The sequence below is a fragment of the Myxine glutinosa genome, chromosome 2 (genome assembly GCF_964187855.1).
Source record: "Myxine glutinosa chromosome 2, kmMyxGlut1.1, whole genome shotgun sequence".
Taxonomy (NCBI): Eukaryota; Metazoa; Chordata; class Myxini; order Myxiniformes; family Myxinidae; genus Myxine; species Myxine glutinosa.
In genome coordinates, this window is record NC_136262.1 from 266,156,381 (window position 1) to 266,170,649 (window position 14,269).

A 14,269-nucleotide genomic window follows, 5' to 3' on the forward strand; every position below is an offset into this window, starting at 1 on the left:
GGATCCGAATCCGGATCTTCACCAACATCTAATAATTTCGTCCTTGTCACACAGACTACCTCTCTGCCAAATTTCGTCCGAATCCGCACGTAACTTTTTGAGGAATCCTGCTGTGTATCGTTTTTGGCCCTATCTCCCAATGGTGAAGAATCACTTTAACATTCTCGTAGCCGGATCCGAATCCGGATCTTCACCAACATCGAATAATTTCGTCCTTGTCACACAGACTACCTCTCTGCCAAATTTCGTCCGAATCCGCACACAACTTTTTGAGATATCCTGCTGTGTATCGTTTTTGGCCCGATCTCCCAATGGTGAAGAATCACTTTAGCATTCTAGTAGCCGGATCCGAATCCGGATCTTCACCAACATCTAATAATTTCGTCCTTGTCACACAGACTACCTCTCTGCCAAATTTCGTCCGAATCCGCACACAACTTTTTGAGGAATCCTGCTATGTATCGTTTTTGGCCCTATCTCCCAATGGTGAAGAATCACTTTAACATTCTCGTAGCCGGATCCGAATCCGGATCTTCACCAACATCTAATAATTTCGTCCTTGTCACACAGACTACCTCTCTGCCAAATTTCGTCCGAATCCGCACACAACTTTTTGAGGAATCCTGCTATGTATCGTTTTTGGCCCGATCTCCCAATGGTGAAGAATCACTTTAACGTTCTAGTAGCCGGATCCGAATCCGGATCTTCACCAACATCGAATAATTTCGTCCTTGTCACACAGACTACCTCTCTGCCAAATTTCGTCCGAATCCGCACATAACTTTTTGAGGAATCCTGCTGTGTATCGTTTTTGGCTGTATCTCCCAATGGTGAAGAATCACTTTAACATTCTAGTAGGCGGATCCGAATACGGATGTTCACCAACATCGAATAATTTCGTCCTTGTCACACAGACTACCTCTCTGCCAAATTTCGTCCGAATCCGCACATAACTTTTTGAGGAATCCTGCTGTGTATCGTTTTTGGCTGTATCTCCCAATGGTGAAGAATCACTTTAACATTCTAGTAGGCGGATCCGAATACGGATGTTCACCAAAATCTAATCCATTTGTCATTGTCAGACACCCAACCTGTCCACCAAGTTTTGTCTAAATCCGTCCATAACTTTTTGAGGAATCCTGCTATGTATCGTTTTTGGCCCTATCTCCCAATGGTGAAGAATCACTTTAGCATTCTTGTAGCCGGATCCGAATCCGGATCTTCACCAACATCTAATAATTTCGTCCTTATCACATGCACTACATCTCTGCTAAATTTCATCTGAATCCGTCCACAGCCTTTGAGTTATTTTGTTCACAAACAAAGACAGACAGACAGACAGACAGACACGGGTAAAAACACAACGTCCATCCACATTTGATGGCGGAAGTAATAATCAAACTGCGATTGAATTCCGTACAGGTGTGCATTACTTACGTTCAAATGTATAATAAAGTATTTTACAATTTTACCTCACGTCTTACAGAGCCTATTATTTAATTAAAAATAGCTTTTCCCTAATTTTGTTCCGATTTCATTCTAGATTTTGACATAATTATTTAGGCCATGAGTTCCGATCGTGAAATATGGAATGACCGTTTAAATGTTTAACAATTCACTCGATAATCGTTTTAAATGTATCATTTTGTACACATTTGAATGGGCGGCCATTTTTCCCGTGCCATCCCGACATTTGGAATGCTACCGTAGTCCATGATATGTGCCTGTGCACCTGTGCATGCAGATCCTGCCATTATTTACCTGAGTGTTTAAATTAATGCGTTTGCTAAATGTGAACTTTTTATTCGCTTTCACACGATTAATCAACGTCATTGGTTGAAAGGATCCCATCTGAATTAGTCTTGGTGACCTGTCAGGTTAAAACGGTTCATCCTCTGTTATTATCTGCATTAGTGTCGATCGGCTGCTGTTGATGTTTCTTGTGCAGAAATTCCATTCCAGCCGGAATTCCAAGCGAACAGAGAGAGCGGCACATCCAAAGGCGAAGTGGGATCTGGTGCTCAGGTGAGCACGATAACTGCTCTTGCTTCAGCAAAGATGGTTGGAGGGTTTAGATGTTTGAGCAGGAATTGAGACCGATGCAAGAGATCGTTTTGGGTCAGCAGATTGACGCGGGGACGGGGAGAAACAGGTAGACAAGAATACACGGACAGTTGGTGACGTTGGTGAGGATAGGTAGTGAAGGGGAAAAGCAGGAAGCACAAGACGACAGCAGTTGATGAGGGTACAAAAGCTCAAGAGTTGGTATAAAGGTCATGATGTCCTGCCGAAGGACTGGAGGGAACAGCACAACATGACAGGGAACAGGTTCCCCATATGAATAGTTGTCGACAAAGGAATGGAAATCAAATGTTATTTTATTTTTTCTGTTTGTTTTTTTGTGGGTACCTAAAACACTCCCAACACCCACTGAGGTAAATTTATATTTAATATTATAATATCACACATAGTCAGGTTCACTATGTTTTTTCGTTCAAAATTTTGGTCGATTAGCAAAACTATACATTTTTGGAATATTCAGAGCATGAGGAATCCAAAAATTAATGTTTACATTTGCGTAAACACCTTTGCGAAAATGACACTCAGGACAGTGATGAAGATGTGTAAAAGCATATTCCTGAACGGTATAGACCTCGTAGATCCTGTGTATAGGACTTATAGTTCAATCTGATACTACCTATAACTTCCTATAACAACCTATAACTTCAAAGGACTTGCAATATCATGTATTATGTAATACAGTTATATCACAAATATAAAGACAATGGTTTCCAATTACCTTTGTTTGTTGCTTTTCTATAATCCTGAGCACTATGTTGAGGCCTTTATTGGATTCCTTGACCCAGAAAACATAGGATTAGCATATTTAATTAAGTCTCTAGGTTGACTAGAAGCCGAGATAGCGCAAAGTATGTATTTTATGGCGGCCATTTTCAAAATCCAAAATGGCGACCATGCAGGTGTCTGTGCAAATGCCAACATTGATTTTCGGATTCTCCATGCTCTGAAGATTCCAAAAATGTACAGGTTTGCTAATCCCAAAATTGTGAACGAAATTATATTTGTTAACATAGTGAACCTGACTAACACACACACACACTAATCGGGGATAATATGACCATTCACATCGCTAAAATGGCTCACACACTACAGAGATTTTTTTAATCCCCCCCAAAAAATGAAACTTTTTTTCCAAATTTCAAAAAATGTATTTTTTTTGCTGAAAACTCTCCCCGGCACTCACTGATGAATCTCTGAAGGTTTGATAAATATCCGTTCAGCCATCTCTGAGAAAGATGGTTAGACACACACACACACACACACACACACACACACACACACACACACACACACACAGACAGACAGACAGACAGACAAACGGCTCTTTTATAGTACAGATGGAGGCATTGCAACAGGTGCAGTGTGTGGGTGCAGGCGGATACTTCTGGGATGGCGTACTGTGATGCGAGTCGTGAAGACAGAGCGCCAACAGCATGAAAGAGCGACTTTGCACCATTCCTTCACACTTAAGAAACAGGTATGTCAGTCTCGGAATTGTTAACCTTATGTCCAATGAGAAAAACGTCACCTGAGATTTGTGGTGGTTTCAAAAGCACCTTCTCCCAGATATCAGAGCAATGTTCGAGCTTCGATTACATTCGCATGAGACGAGGATTACTTGCAATGAGATTTGTACCTTGAGGTGAAAAATGAAACGAACAAGAATTGTTTGTTTCACCTATTCAGATTTCACCTATTTCACCTAGCCCCGCCTATTCAGAATTGGGAGAACTTGTGAACATAGTGAACGTATTAGTATAAGAAGCAAATTCTTATGGTATGGCACTCCATTATCATATGTGAACGAATCGGCATCAGAGTGCAGTCACATGCTGATAGCTTACACTGCTTCGCTGTCATCTCGCCAATCGGAAATCACAACATTAGTATAACACCTATGATAATACGTCAGTAGACATGCCAATCCAGTAATGTCTCCAAAACCTGACGTGTTGCATGACAAGTCTGTAAAAATCGAGCTTTTACATACTCAGTTTGATAAATTGTGGCAAGACTCGATGGGACTCTGTAGGATCAGTGTACAAGACTCTTAAGAGGGTACATGAAACGAGCGCCATTTGTCATGTGACCCAAAATTGTTGAATTAATCGATGTGCAACCTGCAGGTATGCGTAGCCCATACCTGTGATTATTAGTCCCCTACCGGTGTACACCGGAGGGGACTATAGGTTTGCACTCCGTCCCTCCGTCTGTCCGTCCGTCACGCAAAGAACAGTTTTCCGGACTTTTTTTCTAAACTCTTAATGCTAATGATTTCAAACTTGGCACATGGTTTCCTCATGATAAGTTACAGATCAAGTTCGAACTTCACGACGTTTCGATCATTTTTGACAAAGTTATGGCACTTTGAACTTTGGGAATTCTGATAATTCTGATGATCCTTAACTCAGTGCCATTTTAAGTTTTAATTTCCTTTAAAAACATTTTCTCTGCAATAATAGGACCGAATGAGATCAAATTTTCACCACAGGAGGGACTCGGTCTGTACAATATTGTAATGCTAATTATGACGTCATATGTCACGTGGTTCGGCCACCATATTGTTTTTCGTGAAAACACGAAAACCCCTTTTTCTCTGCAACAGCCGAACAGATCGAGACCAAACTTTGCAGGCAGAATCGCATACCCATGATGAACAAAAAAGTCAACGAGCATGACGTCATGCATCACATGGTTTCAGAGTTATGACGTTTTTAAGCATGAACCGTTAAAACCGAGCTCATCCCTCATTTTTGATCCAATCGAGGGGAAACTTCACAGATCTGTTCAGCATGTCAGTCTACTAAAATGTCCATTTGGAATTTGCGATAGGGCACGTGGTTTGGCAGATATCGTTAATTAAACGAAAATATTAAAGAAAAATGGATATCTCTTGTTTATTCTCGAGTTCTCCTCAAGCCGCACCGCACGCCCTCAGCCTCGTCTCGCGGACGTCAACAGTGCGACACAGCGCGCGCTTTCCGGAGGGGCGGAGCCAAGCCGAGCAACATATATATATATATACACATCGATCATTGATCGTGAACCGGAAAATATAATAAATTACTGATATTTAGCGACTCGAAAAGTTCTTTATCAACAACTTATTTTCTCGTGCTTCTGCTGACCTGTCTGCAAGGTGTATAAATCGAAGTCCCGAGTGCGAATCACAGGTGAGCCCGTCCTGAGGTAATTAGCGATTGGGAAAGATTCAGAACCTGTGGGTGAATAACCTTTGGTAATTTCCCCAACAGTTTTCCGGACGACAGACTGCCGATAGGGGACATGTATTGCAGCGCAATACTCAGAATGCTTGTTTAACAGGGAAAGCACAAGCGATTCGTGCAGCACTCCGGCACGGAATGGTACTTGATAAAGCAACTGATGACTGCCTTTTCTTCTCTGCCACCCACTCACACTCTGCCTTATCACTGACAAGCAGGGGTACCTGGCGTTGCCGGATTCTGTTCGAATCCTGTTGGCATTTTGAAGAAATCAAGTCTTGTTTTTGCTTTTTCTGTTTTTATGGGAACCTAAAACACTTGTCTACATCCACCAAGGAATGGGATCGGGTATCATTTAATATTATCCTTCACATAGCCACAAAATCTTAGGCACGATGGAGCGATTAAAAATAATAATAATAATAATAATAATAATAAATAAATAAAAACATACAACTTTTTTTTTTTAAAGAATGTTTTTACCTAAAAACACTCCCCGATACTCACTGATGAACCTCTGAAAGTTTGACGTTATATATTGAGTTTTATTGAATCATATATGTATTTCGTGATTAAAAAGTTGAATGATAATGTGTATATATATATATATATATATATTGGTATCTGTAATCTGGTTCTCCAACCTAATGAGCGGACAACATGACGTCATCGCCATGCACGTCCGCCTTGCCTGCAAAGTTCCAGAGGAACCATCTAGCAGTGCGTCATTACGGATTATAAATACAGATACTGTCACAAGTGCATGCAAAACTCACAATTACCGACCTGGTTTCGCCCTTGTTGGGGCTTCATCAGGGCAACGCAGTGAGGCTTTCCATACACTTGTAACTCTGTGACCCTTTCGGTTTTTTTTTTATATCAGTCACTATGCGACCTTCATATCATCAGTGGAGAACCGCCAGCAAGGTGTCCCTAGATGCTAGATGGTTAGATGGTTAGATGGTTCCTCTGGAACTTTGCAGGCAAGGCGGACGTGCATGGCGATGACGTCATGTTGTCCGCTCATTAGGTTGGAGAACCAGATTACAGATACCATTATTAGTAACTCCCAACCGCAACCAGGTCGACTCCATATGATGAGTGGATACCAGAGATAACGTTACCGTGTGGCAGGCGGTGCTTATCGCTCCCAGCAAGGTGCAGCAGCAGCTGTATGGGACACCTTGCTGGCGGTTCTCCACTGATGATATGAAGGTCGCATAGTGACTGATATAAAAACCGAAAGGGTCACAGAGTTACAAGTGTATGGAAGCCTCACTGCGTTGCCCTGATGAAGCCCCAACAAGGGCGAAACCAGGTCGGTAACTGTGAGTTTTGCATGCACTTGTGACAGTATCTGGATTTATAATCCGTAATGACGCACTGCTAGATGGTTCCTCTGGAGCTTTGCAGGCAATGCGGACATGCATGGCGATGACGTCATGTTGTCCGCTCATTAGGTTGGAGAACCAGATTACAGATACCATTATTAGTAACTCCCAACCGCAACCAGGTCGACTCCATATGATGAGTGGATACCAGAGATAACGTTACCGTGTGGCAGGCGGTGCTTATCGCTCCCAGCAAGGTGCAGCAGCAGCTGTATGGGACACCTTGCTGGCGGTTCTCCACTGATGATATGAAGGTCGCATAGTGACTGATATATATATATATATATATATATATATATATATATATATATATATATATATATATATATATATATATATATATATATATATATGTATACACACCTCAGATACACTTTTTTCGAAATTCCAACTTCTTTCCTAGAAGTCCTTGCAGTGTTCCTATGTTTTATACCTCTCCCACCTCCCCCCAAGCTCTCTCCCACCTCCCCCCAAGCCCTCTCCCTCCCACAGTTCTCTCGATGTCCCTGCTCTCATACGACTCTGTAATGTTCGTTGACGTGATATATATATGATATATATGTATATATATGTATATATATGTATATATATATATACATATGATATATATGTATATATATGTATATATATATATATATATATATATATATATATATATATATGTATATATATATATATGTTTACTTCAACAACAAAGAGCAAACCAAACTAAATGTCTGAGGTTTAAATAAGACAGGTTCCTCCAAGATCCTCTCCAACGATGTTCTAATCATTTGCACCTGAACTGGTGCACCTGATTCTAATTTTAGATCATTGAAGTAGTGATAAGTGTAGGGGTGTACTTACTTTTTCCACATGCGAAATTTGCATTTATGTTTATTTAAATTAGACAATGGACTACAAAGTGTAAATGTTTCACGATATTTGTTTTTATTATATCACCTTTATCTATCAATATTGTTGAAATGAAGATCAAATAGCTGTATGTTGAAATATTGTTTTGTCGGTAGGGTAGAGCAATATCTAGAGTCAGGTAGATCTGAATAGGTAACATGCTTCGTCTGTCGCGATAGGGAATCTGCCCTGTAATAAGTTCCATGTGTAGTCCGGTTTGTCAGGTAAGAGTATACCTGTGAACACACCAGGATGTTCGTGTGCTAGTTAGTTGTAGGGATTAAAGATAACAGCCCTTGTGTGTCACACCTGGTAATCAAACCTTTGTCCCTTATGGCAACGCACACCTGTAGACACTTAGATAGGCCCTTTATTGCACACAGTAATTAAATTCCCTTCTCTGACAAAGACTTTGGAAGAAAACGGACAGGAAACCAGGCCAGTACACCACCGATGATGGCTGCCACCAGTCGCATCACAAACTTGCATGGCAACATGCCCAGGAGGCCTGTGATTGGTCAGCGCGGTAGTCGCGAACCTCCAGCCAACCAGTGCGGGAGGCGTGAAGACGCAACTAAGAAGGAGGTTGTTCATTGGAGGGAAGTCGCTGGAAGGTTCGGTGGCTGGCGGGAAGCTACGCGACGCTGATTGGGGAGCGCGCCAAGATTGACATCACCAGGAAGGTTATAAAAAGTATGCGCTTGGCTCGGAGCAGCAGTTCACTTGAACTTGGACTTGGACTTGGACTTGCACTTGGCTCAGAGCAGCAGCTCTCTTGGGTTTTCTTAGCGGTGCAGTCGCATTCCTCCCTGTGGTTTTCCTCGTCAAGACACTGTTCTCTCTCCTGTCTCTCCTCGCGGTGGACCTCGTGTGGAGAACGCTGGCAGTGCTTTGGGCTGCGTGGTGCTTTTAGGGCGTTGGACGTGTGGTGCTTCAGTGGTGCTCGGTGCTCCTGGAGCTTAGAGTGGTGAACGGGACCTCGTGTGCAAACGGCGAGGGCGTTGGCTCAGGCCTAGCGAAGCGTGCGAGGCGGAGGGAGGATTCCTCCACGCCGGAGTTTGGAGCCGTGTTACACTGCAACCGACGGACAGTTAAGATGCACCACATTCACAATTACACGACGTGTTCTTTTATTAATTCATTCCTGTGTCCTGTTGTTGAGTCTGGTGTGTGGGATCCCAAATTTAGGACCTTTAGTTATCATCGCGTTTCCCTGTCCCGACCTTTATTTAAAATAAACCCTTATATTATTTTCTGTATATATATTGTTACGGACACGGTTTTTGGATGTTATTTTACCGAGCGGTGGTGTATTTAACCGCGTCCGAACAGTTACTCCCCGATTAGAACCCGATTCCACCCGAACGTTGACTAATCGCGCTACAGATATTCAATTGGGAAACCTCTAAAGCGACCGAAAGAGAAGAAGAGAGAAGAAAGACAGAGTTTGGAGGAAGAACAGATTTATTATACACACACAAGCAATATTTTAGAGCGACCAATATTATTTACAGCAATAGATGGAAAAGAGCAGTCACACAGTGCATTGTTAACTTATTCTATTTCATTTACTTAATCCCCAAGACAAACGAGTAGGACAGGACGTTCACACTCACACGGTGGATATTGCAGGCAGGTAATGGCTCGAGGTTGATTGCTTGGGAGGAAGGCAAGGTCGGAGGCCGCAGCTTTCAACCCCTCGCGGTTTTGGCGGGAAAACCTCCGTCGCGTATCCGCGGCCGTCACGCGCTGGCTCGGCACACCTGCTCCTCTTCCTGGGGTGGAGCCGTCTCCCTCCGTTCAGCGCGTCTCTCCAACTAGGGGATATTGCAGGCAGGTAGGTAGGTAGGGCTTGCGGTGGATTGCGCTCCTCTTCCAGGTCATCCCCCAGCGTATCTCTCAAGGCCTCTCTTTGGTGCAGCCTCGTTGCTCCTCTCCAGCTCATCTCCAGTCATCTCTCATCTGGTAAAGCAGTCCCTTACATTCGCTTTTATCACCTCCGGCGGAATTAAGCCGCCGGCTCCGAGGGCACGCCTACCGGGTCACTCACCGCGGTGCTGATTGGCTGTTAGGGCCGGTTCACTCCTGCCCTCTTCTGACGAGGTGGAGACACGCCTTTCTTCTCCAACCTTACCTCGTGGCCAATGGTGGTTGAAGAGAAAAACCGACCAAAATGCGGAAGGCAAATGGAAGGGAGGTTTTGGGGAAATTGGAAGGGCCTACGCTTATTTTGTTTGATACAATGCAAAGTCAATCTAGTGGAAAACACATACTTAGCCTACATGGAATAAGGAAATACACTATTTAAAAGATATATCGTGACCTGCGTGTATGTTCTATGAAATTAATTAGGAGGACGGCTGCGACCATTATTTACATTACCAGGATGTTACCATACCAAAACCATACTCTTCACATCCGTTACCCTTCCTCCAAAATTGTTACACTCCTCAAAACCCGTTACACTTCTCAAAACCCGTTACACTTCTCAAAATCGTTACACTGCACCCTCCTTTCTTCAGGCACGTCCTCGGGCCTACTAGACTTAACTGAGTGTGACATGTAGGTGTAATTCCCTCTACAATTAACCTGACCCTGAGTGTGACAATTTTAAAACACAAATAAGTATGTCCCCCTATTGCATTGCATCCTGTCTAACAGACTCAAGCCCACAGCTAACCGAATTACGGAATTATTCTGAAACTATACATTTACGGTGGGGAGCATTATTTACAATGACGTGATTTCTTATTTACAACGCAACCCAGGACCTGTGTGTTTTTTTCTTTTCTTTTTAGGGAACAAGAGAAAGAAATTCCTGTTGGGAGGGAGGAGACAGCACGCATTGCATCGATGCACCAGTACCAATACCACCAAAGCACCCAAAAGCACCCAAAAGCACCACCAGCACCACAAAGCACCACTCGGTGCGCAGTCACCATGGTTCATAATAAACACAATAAAACAACTGGTGGTGGTCTTCTCCTTGTCTGCTGGGCCGATGTTCTTCCTGACGTCTTCTGGCTTCATGCGGCCTATTTGGACATAATAAAAAGCACAACTTGTGTTCGTTTTTTATTATTATTTAGGGCCTCAGGGGCCAACTAAGGGTGGTCCACCTGTTTGGCATAGGTGCCACCTTACCGAGGTCCGCAAGCAAGATTCCCTGGCCACTATGGCCGGTCTCCAACAGAGGTGCTCTGCCCCAGAACCTGGGGTCCATCAAGTGGTACTTGGCCGCCGAACAGCGGTCCATAAAGTGGTACATCAACGCAATGCGTGCTGGTTCTGGGAATCTCGGGCGCACAATGGCCACCTCACGCACGCTCCCCTCGGCACCCAATGGCGCACAGGTCATGTGGGAGACAAAAGAAAGACAATTGAGCGAGGGGTAAGGTCACAAGGGTACACGTCAAACAAGGCAATGCAAGGTGAAATGCGTACGGAGGGCGAAGTGAGAAAGCTCGTCCCTACCGTACGTCACCCCCCTGTCACCTACACTACCCTTGCTCTTACCCCATATTTACAAAATCTACCCATTTACAAATTCGTCACTACTGTCACGTCTTCCCCATATTTCCCTTATACCAAATTCGTCACCACAATCCCTCTACTTCAAAATTTGCCATCATCAATTCATCATCAATCCTCAAAAGGAGGCAGAGATGGAACATCAAAGCACAATGTCACACCCACGTCATGATGCGTCTCACAATCCAAACATTTGCATCAAAAAAAAATACTCAAACATGGCATGGTGTGGAGTACCTGTCACCTCAGGTGAGTGGGTGCAGATGGTGCGAGGAGATCCTTCATCCTAACTACCCTCTAAATGATTTTAACACACTTTACACTACCCGGGGTCTTTCTCTGGCCAAACCATTGGCCCTCTTACACTATGGGTTCTAAAAACCAATTCCCATTGGCCAAACTGTGGTGCTTTTCAATTTGGGGTCTCACTCCCCCGATTCATCTCCCGGTGCTCTAGCACAATTTCTGGGCTGCGACGTGTACCTCTCCCAACAGGTCTACCCACCTGCACACCTCCACCACTGTAGTTGCCACCCGAGCTTACCTAGCTCCTCACCCTAACCTAACTACCTGGGGACAGCCCCTCTCCTGGCTCTGTCACCCCATGGTGCCCTCTGGCACTGGGCTACCCGGGTCCGTCCTCCGGATCCTCGGGCCCCATCCACAACAACTACTACCGGCTCCCAGAGCCCACCTGCGGCCTCACCTGGCCGACATCCTTACAGTGGTGGAGTGCCCAAACCCACTACACACACTAACAGGCTACACGCCCAGCCATTTCCACAACACTAATGCACCCATCCACATACCATTCTGTCACCCGCACCACAGATGCCAATATCCAACCACAATTTACCTGTACCCTCTACCTAACACTTACACTACCCGCCCCGGGTATCCGTGATGGGGGTCCACTCTTCCCCCATTCACACCTTCGCACCATCCACTCCACTCCACAATTTCCACCATTCTCACTCCACGACCATCCATTCCAATACTCCAGATATCCCACACTACCATTTATTCCACACTGCCACATACACCTGTTCTTCATTCACCTGTCGTTGCACACCTGTGCAATCATACCTGGTGCCACCTGCACCCTCCTTTCTTCCTGGACCATTTGGTCAACACAACACGCAATCACCACTACTCCCTCATACACTGCTCCACCCACCTGTTCAGTTGCACACCTGTGCAATCACACCTGTTCCATTCTCACCTGTTCAATCCTCACACACACGGCATCATCTCAGCTAACTACTCCCCTCTGAAACTTGCGCTTCCCCGTCGTCCCTTTAAACTATTGCGCTCCCACGTCATTATAATCCACACTAATCTACCTGCGTCCCCACTACAGGTATCAGTCACTAACTAAACTTAACGTTACCTACTGTCATCTTCTAGAGCCCTATCAATATAACCTAACCCACCCGGGCTAGTTTTCACTGCCATACACCCCATAATCTATTGCTCCTTTGCCCCCCACATCTGTGAGGGATGGTGGATTTGCCATCCCACCACATCGGGGGTCTCTCACTATCAATTTTGTTCGTCCAAATCCAACAATCAAAAATTTTCCATTTACTGCCAATTCTATTCACTTTTCGAAATTTTGTATCAAATCACTACTATCACTATCACCATCACCCGTCTACTTATTACATCCTCTCGGTGCGCCAATTCACATCTACAGCCCGGCTTCGTACAGCCGAGCAATGAATGCGGGTTCTTTTGTGTCCGCGGCTGGATACGTCCCGCATTCGGGGCAGGGACGGAGGCTTACCCGGGCCGAGATCCCATGCACCACCTCGGCGTGGAGCCATCCAATGTCCCGATCTCGACCTGCCGGCACGTCTCAATAGAAAGTGGTCGCCATGACGACCCTTCCTATCGGGCTGCCCGCTCCGCCTAGTGGAGCCCGGACGCGGCCGCTCCACGCGAGGCCCAGCGTGGATCGCGCACGGCGGTCCTTTCGAACCCGCCGTGGCTCGGATCTCCGCTGGTTCTCGCGGCACGCGAAGCCCGGCACGCACCGAGGGCCCGATCCGGCTAAAAGTCGACCTAACCTTTAACCCGGTTACCGTCGACGCTTCACCTGCAGGCTTACATGCATACGCTACCTCTTTCTTGCTCATACATGCAGCCGTTCCCATTCTCCTCGTACCTTTTCTTTCACACCTCGGTACACTCACTCCGCTCACCGACTTGGTCACACACCTGACCACCGAACACTTTGGCACACATTCGTCGCCCGCACACCTCACCAATACACCTCTTCGCGCCCCTTTCTCGGTCACCTCCTCTGTGACAATCACAGGTGTGCTCTCACTCGCACACCCAACCACGTGCCTCACTACCAACTCAAATGTGCCTTCCCACACACGCTCTACCATTCCAGGTGTGCATCCTTCCATCCCAGGTGTACATCCTCGCTCACCTGTCACAACCAGCTCACTCTCCTTGTCACTCTCACTACTCTCACCTCCACTCTCGGTCGCGCACTCACCCTTACTCTTGACAGCATGCGCTTTCCCCATGCACCCGTCCGTTACACACCTTTCTCGCGCACACCCTCCCGTTACATCCTCTGTAACACTCACCACAGGTGTACACTCTCTCGTTACTTCCTCCGTAACACTCACCACAGGTGTACACTCTCTCGTTACTTCCTCCGTAACACTCACCACAGGTGTACACTCTCTCGTTACTTCCTCCGTAACACTCACCACAGGTGCACACTCTCTCGTTACTTCCTCCGTAACACTCACCACAGGTGTACACTCTCTCGTTACTTCCTCCGTAACACTCACCACAGACGTACACTTTCTCGTTACATCCTCTGTAACACTCACCACAGGTGTACACTCTCTCGTTACTTCCTCCGTAACACTCACCACAGGTGTACACTCTCTCGTTACTTCCTCCGTAACACTCACCACAGGTGTACACTCTCTCGTTACTTCCTCCGTAACACTCACCACAGGTGTACACTCTCTCGTTACTTCCTCCGTAACACTCACCACAGGTGTACACTCTCTCGTTACTTCCTCCGTAACACTCACCACAGGTGTACACTCTCTCGTTACTTCCTCCGTAACACTCACCACAGGTGTACACTCTCTCGTTACTTCCTCCGTAACACTC

General features: G+C 45.5%; 1 protein-coding gene across 6 annotated transcripts in view; it reads left to right on the forward strand.

Moving 5' to 3' along the window:
* SFI1 (SFI1 centrin binding protein) overlaps nt 1–14,269 on the forward strand; it is a 281,420-nt gene that overhangs the window by 193,524 nt on the left and 73,627 nt on the right. For all 6 annotated transcript variants that reach the window (XM_068105729.2, XM_068105731.2, XM_068105732.2 and 3 more), the window contains 2 exons: nt 1,949–2,025; nt 3,457–3,559. In XM_068105729.2, the coding sequence (XP_067961830.2) occupies nt 1,949–2,025; nt 3,457–3,559 (180 nt within the window). The remainder of the gene's footprint in view (nt 1–1,948; nt 2,026–3,456; nt 3,560–14,269) is intronic.